This window comes from Tupaia chinensis, unplaced genomic scaffold, assembly GCF_000334495.1.
Source record: "Tupaia chinensis unplaced genomic scaffold, TupChi_1.0 Scaffold000067_2, whole genome shotgun sequence".
Lineage (NCBI taxonomy): Eukaryota > Metazoa > Chordata > Mammalia > Scandentia > Tupaiidae > Tupaia > Tupaia belangeri.
The window spans coordinates 25909-38210 of record NW_006159527.1 but is presented as its reverse complement, the minus strand read 5'-3'; the positions used below and the strand labels follow the sequence as shown (position 1 = coordinate 38210).

At 55.1% G+C, this 12302-nt stretch overlaps 1 protein-coding gene and 1 pseudogene across 1 annotated transcript in view; one reads left to right on the top strand and one right to left on the bottom strand.

Moving 5' to 3' along the window:
- LOC114005635 (40S ribosomal protein SA-like) overlaps positions 1–9242 on the top strand; it is a 12278-nt pseudogene extending 3036 nt beyond the window's left edge.
- A 183-nt stretch (positions 9243–9425) lies between these two features.
- LOC102476398 (BRD4-interacting chromatin-remodeling complex-associated protein-like) overlaps positions 9426–12302 on the bottom strand; it is a gene marked incomplete at its 5' end in the record, with an annotated part of 18932 nt that continues 16055 nt past the window's right edge. Inside the window, 2 exon segments of the mRNA XM_027767301.1 lie at positions 9426–9486; positions 11766–11809. Of these exon segments, the coding sequence (XP_027623102.1) occupies positions 9426–9486; positions 11766–11809 (105 nt within the window).

The window sequence follows — 12302 nt, the reverse complement described above, 5'->3', positions numbered from 1 at the left end:
GCGACCAGGAGCGCTGGCGACCGGACCCGGCAGGCGGCGGGCTGGGCGGGGGTCCCGCGGGGTTCCGAGGAGCCCGCAGAGCGGCCTGTGCTCGCGGTCCCAGTCTGGAACACTCTGAGCCAGAGCCGGGTGGGGCCGGGAGCGGGTAAGGAGGGAGGGAGGCGGGAGGGTGGGGCGGGACGAGGAGCCCCCCCTCCCCAAACCAAGCGCCCGGCCTCTGGCGCCCCCTGGTGGATAGTGGGGAGGACGCCTTAGGTAGGCGGGAGAGAGCTAGCACGTGGAGCCTGGGGTTCGAATTCCGCCCAGAACCACACCCCAAACTCTGTCTCCCTTTTTAATATGGGAGTAAGAGCAGCAGCAGCAGCAATCATAATACTTTTAAAATAGTGAGTTTATGAAACTGCTCTGCTCGCAGCCTCACCATGGCTCCCTGGTCACTTGGAGTCAAAGTCCTTGCTGGAAGCCAGGAGGCCCAGCACCGTCTGCCCACAGCCCTGCTCCCACCCTCCCTCCCTCTGCTGCAGTCACACGGCGCTTCCTGGGCTTCCTCGCTGCCTCCACAGTGCACCAACAACCCTGCTGCCTCCGGGCTTTGCCGGTCTCTCTGCCTGCACCCCTCCTCCAGGGATCTGCATGGTGCTCTTTCCTCTCCTTCGGGTGTCTGCTCAAATATTGCCTCCTCAGAGAAGCCCTCCCTGGGAACCAGCAGTTAGCATAATGGCTATGTCGCTGGACTCCCACGTAGTCGACCGCGGTTCGAGTCCCGGACCCGGTGACTTAGAACTCACGCCAGGCGCGTGTGCGTGCGTGCCCAGGATCCAGAGAGGAGAATGGAGGAGAAGGGATTGCGGCGTGACCATCTCCCCGGGGGGTGATTTCTCGCTTTCTGTCTCTCAGTCTGTCTGGCGAGCGCACGTGCCCTATAGCGAAAAACCTCTCCAAAAAAAAGAAAGAGAAAAGAGAAGCCCTCCCTGAACTCCTGCCTACTGTAGGGCCTATCGCGTACCCCTTACGGCTGCTTGTTTTTCTCCAAAGTCCTTATAATGCTTGACATACTGAGGACAGAACTCCACAAGGGCAGGACTTCCCCACTGCGTGGTTCTGCCCAGGCCTGAGTCTTCGCAGGGGTTCAGCAAATATTTGTTGCATGAATCTCTGAGGGTGAGGATTTCCTACGGGCAGGCCCTGCGGGAAGCTCTTCACCCGTTACCTCACGGAGCCCTCCTCGGAGCCCGGAGAAGGGGGTAATGCTGTCCTCCTTGTACGTATTAGACAACCGAGCCCAGAGACCTGAACTCAGAAAGCCCAGGGATTGCTCAGGGCCCAGCGGACACCTGGAGGAGAGGAGGAGCCGCACAGACCCCTGGGAGAGGGTACAGCAGAGGGAGCAGCAAGTGTGAAGGCCCTGGCCCTGTGCCCGGCCATGGTAGGTGCTTACGGGACCAGCAGCTGGCATAATGGCTATGTCGCTGGACTGTAGTCGACCGTGGTTCAAGTCCCGGGCTTGGTGGTTTGTTTTCTCACTTTCCCTCTCTCTCTCTGTCTCTTTCTGGTCATATTTAAAAATAAGTGAATGAATAAATAAAACTAAATAAATAATTCTTAGAAACAAACAAACAAAAAAAAAACAACCTATGTCGTGTGCGTGCGTGCCCAAGATCCCGAGAGGAGAATGGAGGAGAAGGCATTGTGACGTGGCCATCCCCCCTGGGGGGTGATTTCTCGCTTTCTGTCTCTCTGCCTCTCTTTGTCTTTCTGGTGAGCGCACACAAATTATAGCAAAAAAAAAGTGAAAAAAAAAAAAAGAAACATCAGCTCCTTTTTACACTTCCCACACGGGCCCATGGGGCGTTGTTCTGGATTTCATGCCGTAACTTAATTTTTTTAAAAGAACTTTATTTAACTTTATTTACTTATCTTAGTTTGACCAGAGAGGGACAGAGTGAGAGAGAGAGAGAGAAAAAGTGAGGAAGCAAGCCGCCAGGTCCGGTCTCAGACTGTGGTCGGCCACGCGGGAGCCCAGAGCCCTTAACCACCGTGCGGGTCCCTCCTGCTGTAACTTAAAGGGAAACTCTCCCAACGTCCAGGAGCCACTCAGGCGGCACGAACGCGGCTTCGTGGAACAGGACATCCACAAACGGAAAAGTGGCAGCATCTCCACCCTAATGCTGGAGAGGACCCGGAGACGCTTCCGTGGGCAGCTCGCGCCTCGGCTGGCGCTGGCGTCAGCCGCGGGACACCGGACAGAGGACTGCACTGAGGGTCGCTGCTGCCCCTGCAGCCGCTCCTATTGCCGGTCCCCTCGCTCCTAGAACCTTCCCTAACCAGATCCGGGGAGCCCCGTGTTCTGGTGGTGACTGACTCCGGCCGACCCCAGCCTCTCGGAGGCATCTCAGTTAATCAGCCTACCAGTGCTCTGAGCAACACGGATTCTCCTCTGTGCCGCGTGGACCTCGCCACCCCACGTGACAGTGAGGAAGCTCTCAGCGGGCCGATGTGGTGGGTGCTGGCCAGGGCAGCTCTGCACATGCGCGGCACCATCTCCCGTGAACCCCGTGGGAGGTCAGGCCTGACCTCTGCTTTTACAAAGATCCTGAAGAGGGGCTGGCAGGTGGCGTGGTGGTTAACGGCGCAGGGCTTCCACATGGCCGACCAGTTTGAGTCCCAGATCTGGCAGTTTGCCTTCCCACCCCCTCCCCCAACTCTGTCCCTCTCTGGTCAAATTAAAAATAAAATAATTCTTTGAAAGAAAAAGAAAGATCCAGAAGAGCTGGAAAAGGAGTAACAGGCCGCCGCTGAAAAGGCAGTGACCAGGACCAGCAGTTAGAGTAATGGCTGTGTTGCTGGACTCCCATGTAGTGCACTGTGGTTCAAGTCCCGGACCCAGTGGCTTAAACTCACGCCAGGCGCGTGTGCGCGCGTGCCCAAGATCCCGAGAGGAGAATGGAGGAGAGGGGATTGCGGCGTGTCCATCCCCCCTGGGGAGTGACCTCTCGCTTTCTGTCTCTCTGTCTTTCTGGGAGTGCACGCACCCTATAGGAGAAACCTCTCCAAAAAGAAAGAAAAGGCCATGACCAAGAGGAGGCTCAGGGTGAATGGACCGCTCCTGCTCCTGAGTTTACCTACTCGGCCTGAGGTCACGGGCTGGTGCGAGGTCCTGCGGGTGCCCGGGTGCCCTCCGTGCCCACGTGGCAGTTCCCTCCTGAAGACTGCGCTCAGCCTGCCACTGAGACGGGCCTGCCACTGCTCGGGCCACTGGATGGGTGGGAAGGACCACGGGGTGGTCTTAAGCTGCTCTTCCACAGATTCTTATACAAAGTGGGAATAAGCTTGATAAGGAAAATAACAGTTTCACAGTTTCTTAAAAAAGAAAATAAAGAAAAGAAGAGAGAGAGAAACAAGATCAGGCCTGGCCCCGCTGAGGCGGCCTGTCCTGGACACTGTTACTTCCCAGCCAGAGGCCATGCGGGACGCCGGCTTCATTTCCTGGGTCACCCTAAAAACTAGACAGGGTGGTGTGCACCTGTAGTCCCAGGGACGTGGGAGTCGGAGGCAGGAGGATCATGACAGCAAGACCTTGTCTAAGGGCCGGCAGGTGGCCTGGTGGGTAAGGGCCTGGATTCCAACATGGCCTACCACAGTTTGGGTCCTGGACCTGGCGACTTGCTTTCTCACTTTCTTTTCTCTGTGTGTCTCTGTCTGATCAAAATAAAAAATAATAATAACAAATGGAATTAAAGAAATAATTCTTAAAAAAAAAATAGACCTTGTCTAAAATCACCGCACACCAAAAGAAGAAAAAGTATCAGCTCTTAGTAACCAGGCCTACCATGGGCCTCTTCTCTGAGTCCCTGCACCTCTGGAGCTCGGAGCACCCAGGGCCTTGGGTCCAGCCTTGGCCACCGACTGGCTAGAGAAGGCAGCTGGGGAAGCAGCTTTGCCCCTCGGCGCCTCAGTCCCCGTCTGTAAAATGAAGCTTCATCTGTGCTCTGCGAGACCACGTCCCCTGAGTCTTACTATGGTGTCTCCTCAGTGAGGCGCACCCTGCCCCCCACCCAGCCCCCTGCCCCTACTTTATCTCCCTTCCTAGCACTTGGCCCCATCAGCCAGTCTGTGCATGTTGCTGTTATTAATCTCCCGCTGCTCGGGTACCAGCTCCCCAAGGGCACAGACTCTGTCTGACTTGTTCACTGTCGTTGTCCCGTGCCTGGCACACAGCAAATAAAAATGGTGTTTTTTTTTTTTAATATTTATTTATTCATTTAAGTTTGGACTAGAGAAAGAGAGAGAAAGAGGGGGAAACTGAGAAAGCAAGCTGCCAGGAACGGGACTCGAACTGTGGTCGACCATGTGGGAATACAACACCTCAACCGCCATGCCACCCGCCGGTCCCACAGCTAAATATTTAAAAATAAAAATATTAACGTTGGGGCCAGCAGGGGTGTAGTGTGAAGGTGCGGAATCACACATGGCCGACCACACCGTTGAAGTCCAGACCCCGCAGCTCAAGAAACATGCACAGTGTAAGGAGATTGCGTAGCTTTTTTTAACGATACGTATTTTCCATGAACTTTTGAAAGACCCACCTATATACATGTATACTCAGCTGTGAGTTGTGTGACTGCGTGTGCATAATTGAGGCCTTGGCACTTCCTGATAACTAGCATTAACTCTGTTACCACTAGGAGACAAGCCCTTTTCTGAAGGCTTGACCCGGCCCAGCCTCTGTGGTTCAGTTGGTGGCTACCGGACTTCAGAGCTGGAAGCCACATGCCAACCCTGGTTTGACTTCCCAGCCAGGTTAGCCTGAAAACAGCCAGGGGCACATGTGTGTGCCAGCATCCTGGCGGTCTGGAAGACTGGGGGAGGGGTCACAGAGTGAGCAGTCCTGTGGAGGCTGTCTCTGCCCCCCTCTCATGTGTGTGCACGTGCTCCATCGTGAACTAAAAAAACGAGGGGAGGTTAAGGAGGCTGGATCCTACCTGGCTGACTCTATGGTTCAAGCCCTGGATTTGGCTTGAAAATCAAGCTGGACACATGTGCATGCATGCCCAAAATCCCAAGAGGAGAACGGATTGTGACATGGCCAGCCCTCCTCGGGAGGTGATTTCTTACTCCCTCTCCCCTGTCTCTCTCTCCAGTAAGCACATGCGCCCCGTAGCAAAAACTGAAAGAAAGGAGCCAGCAGTGGGAGTAATGGCTATGTCGCTGGACTCCCCCGTAGTCGACTGCGGTTTGAGTCCGGGACCTGTTGGCTTAAACTCACGCCGGGCGCGTGTGTGTGCGTGCCCAAGATCCTGAGAGGAGAATGGAGGAGAAGGGATTGCGGTGTGGCCATCTCCCCTGGGGGGTGATTTCTCACTTTCTGTCTCTTTCTCTCTCTCTCTGTCTTTCTGGTGAGTACACACGCCTCATAGCAAAAAACCTCTCCAAAAAAAAAGAAAGAAAGAAAAAGCTATAAAAGCTTGACCCGACTCCTCTCCCTGGGAAGGGAAGTCCTGTTATTCCTATTCTTTTACTGCCAGAGGCATGTGCGTTCCCCAGAGAAGAGAGGGAGGAAACCCCCCGCAGTGGGACACGATGTCTTCCAGGTCCTCCCTTGTCGCCGCTTGAGTCAGAGTTTCTCCATTCGTTTTTTGTTCTTTTAAAGACATGGGACCAGCAGTTAGCGTAATGGCTATGTCGCTGGACTCTCATGTAGTCGACCGCGGTTTGAGTCCCGGACCCGGTGGCTTAAACTCATGCCGGGCGCGTGCGCGTGCGTGCCCAAGATCCCGAGAGGAGAATAGAGAAGGGATTGCGGTGTGGCCATCCCTCCTGGGGGGTGATTTCTTGCTTTCTATCTCTCTGTCTCTCTCTGGCGAGAGCAGAGAAAAGCAAACAAACAAACAACAACAAAAAACCTCTCTTAAAAAAAAAAAAAAAGAGACAGTGTCTCAGGGTCAGCAGGTGGCACAGTGGTTAAGGTGCTGGACTCCCACGTGGCCAACCACGGTTTGAGTCCTTGACCTGGTGGCTTGAAACTGACACCCGCTGTGTGTATGTGCATGCTGAAAATCCCGAGAGGAGAATGGAAGAGAAGAGATTTCGACATGGCCATTCTCCTGCGGGGTGATGTCTCACTCTCTCTCCCTGTCTCTGGCAAGCACATGTGCCCTATAGCAAAAATCTCTCTAAAAAACCTTTTTAAGACAGGCTCTCACATGTGACAGTCTTTGTCCTCAGCCTCCAGGTACCACTACTGCACCTGGCCTTCAGGTTGGTCCTGGATTCAAGCCTGGGCCTCCCAGGAGGACCTGACCTGTCTTAGCAGCACATGCCACTGCGGCTGGGCCTCCGCTCGGCGGTGTTAGATAAGGAAGGAGGGTGCTAAGAATGAAAATGGGGAGGGGGTCCCAAAGGGCATCAGGGAATTGGACACCATCCCAGGACAGAGCTCAGAGACTCCCTGGTTCAGAGAGCAGAGGGAGAGGAAGAACAGCCTGGGCCTGCAGGGCTCCGAGTGTTTCAGGAGGCAGGGCAGTGTAGACAGGGGCGTTTCCATAGATGCCGTCCTAGAATGATGTCTTTAAATGCGATGCGAGAGGTCAGCGAGTGGTGTGGTTAAGGCGCTGGATTGGCACATGGCCGACTACAGTTCAAGTCCTGGACCCAGCAGCTTGAAAAATCATGCTGTGTGTGTGTGTGGGGGGGAGCTTCAGCAGGTGGCGTGGTGGTTAAGGGCATTGGACTCCCACGCAGCCGACCACAGTTCAAGTCCTGGACCTGGCGGCTTGCTTTCTCACTTTCCCTCTCTCTCACTTTTTCCCTCTCTGGTCAAAATCAAAATAAATAAATAAATAAAAGTTAAATAAAATAATTCTTTTAAAAGAAAGAAAGCCATGCTGGGAGCGTTGTGTGTAACTTTCTCAAAATCCCAAGGGGAGAAGGGAGGAGAAAGGATTGGAGGCGGCTATCTCCCCTGGGAGTGATTTCTCACGTTCCCTCTCCCTCTGTCTCTCTCCAGTGAGCCCATGCACCCTGCGGCAAAAATCTAAAGAAAAGCAGCAATGTGAGAGAAAACCCACGGGCTTACCAAGGGAACTGATGGCACTGAGAAGCAGTTAACAGTGCACCACAAATACACAAGTTTGTTTCCTTACCCTCTCTCTGTCTCTCTCTGGTGAGTGTGCATGCCTGTAGCAAATTAAAAAAAATAATAAATACAATTAAGTAAATAATTACAAAAAAAAATAAAAAGTGACCCAGGAGGAGAGGCTGCTGCAGCAACACTCTAACAGGAAGGTGAGTTTAACCCACAGGGAGCGTCGACCACCCTCCCACCACCGGGAGCCCTGACCACCACGCCGGTGACGGAAGCTGTGGTGCCCCGGTGAGGGGGACTCGGGTCCTGCTGATGCCACGGCGCGTGTTGCTGTGCGCATCGGTGGACGGTAACCCCGAATTTCAGGGGGAACTCCAGATTCCACTCCTCCCCACCCGAGTTGATGGCTCCTCGCACGTCTCACACAGCAGGCTGAGAAGACCTGGGTGGAGGTGACAGCAGGACTGGGCCAGGGCAGCTCGGGCTCCCACCTGGCGCTTCCACATCCCTGCACCTCCACTTCCCCATGGGAGGAGCCGAAACACTAGCAAGAACCACAGGCCGCTCCTGTAGCCTCGGTAGTCAAGGGAGCCGCGTCCGAGGCTGCTGGCCCCACTAATTTTTTATTTTTTTTTTTGAGGGGCTGGCAGGTAGGTGGCATGCTGGTTGAGGCACTGGACACTCCCATGTGGCTGACCACAGTTCAAGTCCTAGACCTGGCGTTTTGCTTTCTCACCTTCCCCCTCTCTGTTTCTGTCCCCGTCTGGTCAAAATTTTTAAAAATAAATAAATAAATAATTCTTTAAATTTTTTATTTTATTTTAAAATTAAATAAATAGGGAACCAGCAGTTAGCATAATGGCTATGTTGCTAGACTCCCACGTAGTCGACCGCGGTTCGCATCCCGGACCCAGTGGCTTAAAACTCACGCAGGGCACGTGTGCGTGCGTGCGTGCGTGCCCAAGATCCCGAGAGGAGAATGGAGGAGAAGTGATTGTGGTGTGACCATCCCCGGGGGGGGGGGGGATTTCTCGCTTTCTGTCTCTATGTCTCTGTCTGGCGAGCGCATGCGCCCTATAGCGAAAACCTGTCCAAAAAAAAGCCCCATTAATTAAATAAATAGAGGGTTGGAGAAGGCAGCCAGTGTGGTGTTAGTTCCATGGATGAAGTATGGATGCTGCAAGTCTTGGGTTCGAATCCTGCTCTATGCCCAGGTGACTTGGGCCACTATATAACTATTCAGGGTCTCCCTCTTTTTCAGACGACTCAGCTGCGGAAAGGGACACACACACACACACACACACACACCGCCCCAGGCCACTGCTAGCACCGGAACAAGTCTGAGGCTGGCTTTGTGGAGCTGAGCCCGGCTTTGGTGTCTTCAGGGACGGGACCTCCGGCTTCTCTGCGGCCGCTCGGAAAGGCCTGCGGGAGCTGGGCGCCCAGAAGCAGGTGTGCAGAGGTGAAGCTGGGCTGGCAGCCAGCCTGCCTCTCACGGTGCCTTGCGGGCCTCAGTTTCCTCTCAGTTCCCGCACAGGGGCTGCTGGGAGCGCCAAGCACAGTCACCCGCGTGGTGACGCGATGCTCTGCGCGTCGCCAGCCTCCGCGGCCTTTGTGCGTGCGGAGCGGTCTTTCTGCGGAGTGCGGGGAGTTTGGAGCTAAGAACTGCCCTTTGCCACGGGGCTTTATTTCGCACGTGGAGAAAGTAGACGGGGAGCTAGGAAGGGGGTTAAGCTAGTCCACCCCTCTGAGATCCCATACCTCAGCCCACAAACGTCCTCAGGGGCCTGCGGAGACGAGGGCACGTCACCTGCTGCAGCGCCCAACTCCCCTCACCCGTCTCCTTTGGGAGCTCCTTTCCGCTCTCGCCTCCTGGTCTATTCCATACGCCGCCGCCAGAGGGCGCTCTGAGCCTAAGCCAGCTCACCGCCCTCCCAGGCTCGCACAAGAAGTCATCTGCGTTGGGCTCGGGGTCCCACAGCTCAGACGCCCTTTGCTCCCTCTCTGACCTCCCCTCCACCTCACTCACTGACCTCCAGCCATACTGGCCTCCTGTCGCCCCTCTGCACTCCAGACAAGCTTCTGCCTCAGGACCCTTGCACTGGCTGTGTCCTCTGCCTGGTTCTACCTGGAGAGCTCCCTCACTTGCTCTCCCTGAACGAGTGTGAGTCTGGAATGCATCTCAAGCCTGCTCTGCAACTTCCCGGCCCGGGAGAAAGAGGCTCCACGTTATGATCCCTTGTCCCCCTCCTCTGTCCTGCATAGAGATTAAATTATGTCCCCGCAAGACATGCTGTCCTAGCCCTTAGTACCTTTGGAAAGAGGGTCCTAGCAGATGTACTCACGCTAAGACAAGTTCATACTGCAGGAGGGTGGGCTTTACTCCAATACGGCCACTGATCCTAGAAGAGGTCAGCCAGGGAGCAGGGGAGGACGGCCAGAAGGCACAGACGCCTGAGGCCCTGCTGCACCTCGGTTGGACGTCTGGCCTCTAGACCTGTGAGAGCTTGCACATCGGTTGTTCGCAGCCGCTCGGCGGGGTATGTTTTGGATCGTGGCTTGTCCCCCAAAGTTTCATGTTGTGGAATTTGATGTTGGGTGGTGGTGAGGCCTAGCGGGCAGCGACTGGGCCATGCTGACTGCCTCATGGGCTACACACTCATGAAGAGATGAACTTTGTCTCCCGAGCCCCAGTGCATCTTTTTAAATTTAAATTTATTTATTTATTTATTTTAATGTAACCGTGTGGGGGGGTGGTGGAGAGGAAGTGAGAAAGCAAGCCACAAGGTCTGGGACTCGAACCATGGTTGTCCATGTGGGAGTTCAGTGCTCTTAACCACCATGCCACCTGCCGGCCCCCGCAGTGCATTCTAACGCTGGTAAGAAGGGGCCAGTTCTCACAAGAGCCGGTCGTTACGAGAGCACTGCTCTCAGCTTGCTTGCTCTGCACACAACCTGCATCCTCGGGGCTCCTATCGGCCATGCTGCAGGCTGACCTGAGGCCTTCGGACCTTCCCGTCACCAGAACTGTGAGTCAACAAACCCCTGCACCTCTGTCCATCACCCAGCTTCAGGTGTTTCTGAATCGCCGTGTAAGACATAGTCATACAGCCCCCGGTGCCTCATTATAGCAGCCTCCTGGGACCAGCAGTAAGTGTAATGGCTATGTCGCTGGACTCCCACATAGGGGACCGCGGTTCGCGGCCTGGACCCGCTGGCTTAAACTCATGCGGGGCGCGTGTGCGTGCATGCCCAAGATCCTGAGAGGAGAATGGAGGAGAAGGGATTGCGGCATGGCCAACCCCTCAGGGGGCTGAACTCTCACTTCCTGTCTCTCTCTCTGTCTTTCTGGCGAGTTCACGTGCCCTATAGCATAAACCTCTCCACAAAAAAATGAATAATAATAATAATAATAATAGCAGCCTCCAAATAATAGCAGCCTTCCTAGTTTTCTTTGCATCACCCTCTGACACCGTGCATGTTTCAAGTCCAGCCTCGATATGTGCAGATGTCGTGTTTGTGAGTTTATCTGCTCACTAGTTTGTAACCCCAAATGAATACCCCCAGCACCTTCACAGACATGCACGGAGCTGCAAGATAAGAAGTCACACGACACATGCCAGCGGAGGTCAGACGAGGCCAGGCTCTGCCTTCGGGCCTCAGCGCGCAGACGGTCAACAAATGCTCCCTCCTGGCCTGTGCAGCGCCACATTTTTCACATTTTGTGCTCTCCGTTGGTGACTCACTGTTTCACAACGGCCCCAGGCTTAGGGCGTAAGTGCCATCCATCAAGAGTTCCTAAGCACGAGAGGCTGCAGTGTGCCTCGGGAGGAAATGTAAACGGCACGAGATGCGAAGCTTCCCCCAGGCGTGAGCGAAGGGGCAGCCAGGGCAGGGGGCAGGCGGCAAGCGAGGTCTCTTTAGACAGCAGCTCGCATAATACAGGCTACGGCTGGCTCTGCGGTGGAGGTCAGGGCAGCTGGAGTGATGGCATGGTTTGAGTCCTGGACTTAGGCGGCTTGAGAAACACCAGGCGTGCGTGCAAGTGTGCCAAATCCCGAGAGAACGGAGAAGGGATTTGCAGCGTGGCCTCCCCCGGGAGGTGATTTCTCCTCTCTCTCTGTTTCTCTCTCTGGTGAGCACACATCTCCTCCAGTGCGCGTGCAAAACATAAAAAGCCAAGGCTACATATTGAGCAGGTGACGATGATGCTGTGATCTGAGGCCACAGGTTTTCTGTGTCCCCCTCAGGAGTGACGGCTCAGTACTGGCTGGTCCGAGCGTTTGCCAAGGCGGGCCCTTCTGCAGAGCCCCGGACCTGGCCGCCACAGGGTTGGCAGTCTGCCGTCTGCCTCCACACTGGCAAGCCGGCTCCCTGCTGGGCACCTCTGGCTGCCTCCTCCGCCGCAGTCCTGTGCCTTGAATAGGCCCTGGCAGCCCACAGGTGCCCAACACATAGGCGAGGACTAAGCCCTGGCAATCCTCCTCCCCGAGGGTTTAGCCCCGGCCCCCACACTCCACACACCCCTCTCCCCAACACCAAAAGCAATGGGACCGAAGGGCATGAGTACAGTTTTAAAAAAAAGATCGGTTTTTAATTTACAAGAGTTCTAAATGTACAGAATTCTCCTTTAAAAAAATCGTTATACACAATAAATACAGTACAAAAAAATTTATCTTACAGTACTAGTTTTGTCTCCAAGATTTCAAAATCTGGTGCGGGCAGCTGGAGGCAGGAAGAACAGAGGGAAGACTGGCTGGGGAGGAGGTGAAGGGGGGTGGAAGACCCCGGTTTCTAGTTTTGCTCAGATTTCAAAGTCGAGGGACGGAGCGCTGAACCCTCTCCCCCTTGCGCATGGAGACACAGTCTCAGAGCTGGACACGCCTGCTCAGTCTCTGCTTTCCCCCACAGGCGGGGGCAGTGGGGACAGGGGACACGTCTGGAAGGCCCCCCGCCAGCTCTGAGCACCCTCCGCGCATGATCCGGGAAGCCAGACAGGGCCGACACCTGCGGGTGGGCAACCAGGTACCCCATCCCTGGCAAACACACGCACATGTCCCCTGGACAGAAGGGCAGGGGTGGCAGGAAGTGGGAAGCAACAGAACTGACACACCAGGATTCCCCAACCTTCGGCGGGGGGACATTTTACACACGGCCCCCTCCCCTCAATACACACCCCCACCCCGCCTGTCAACTACCCGGCTGACGCAAGACGAGG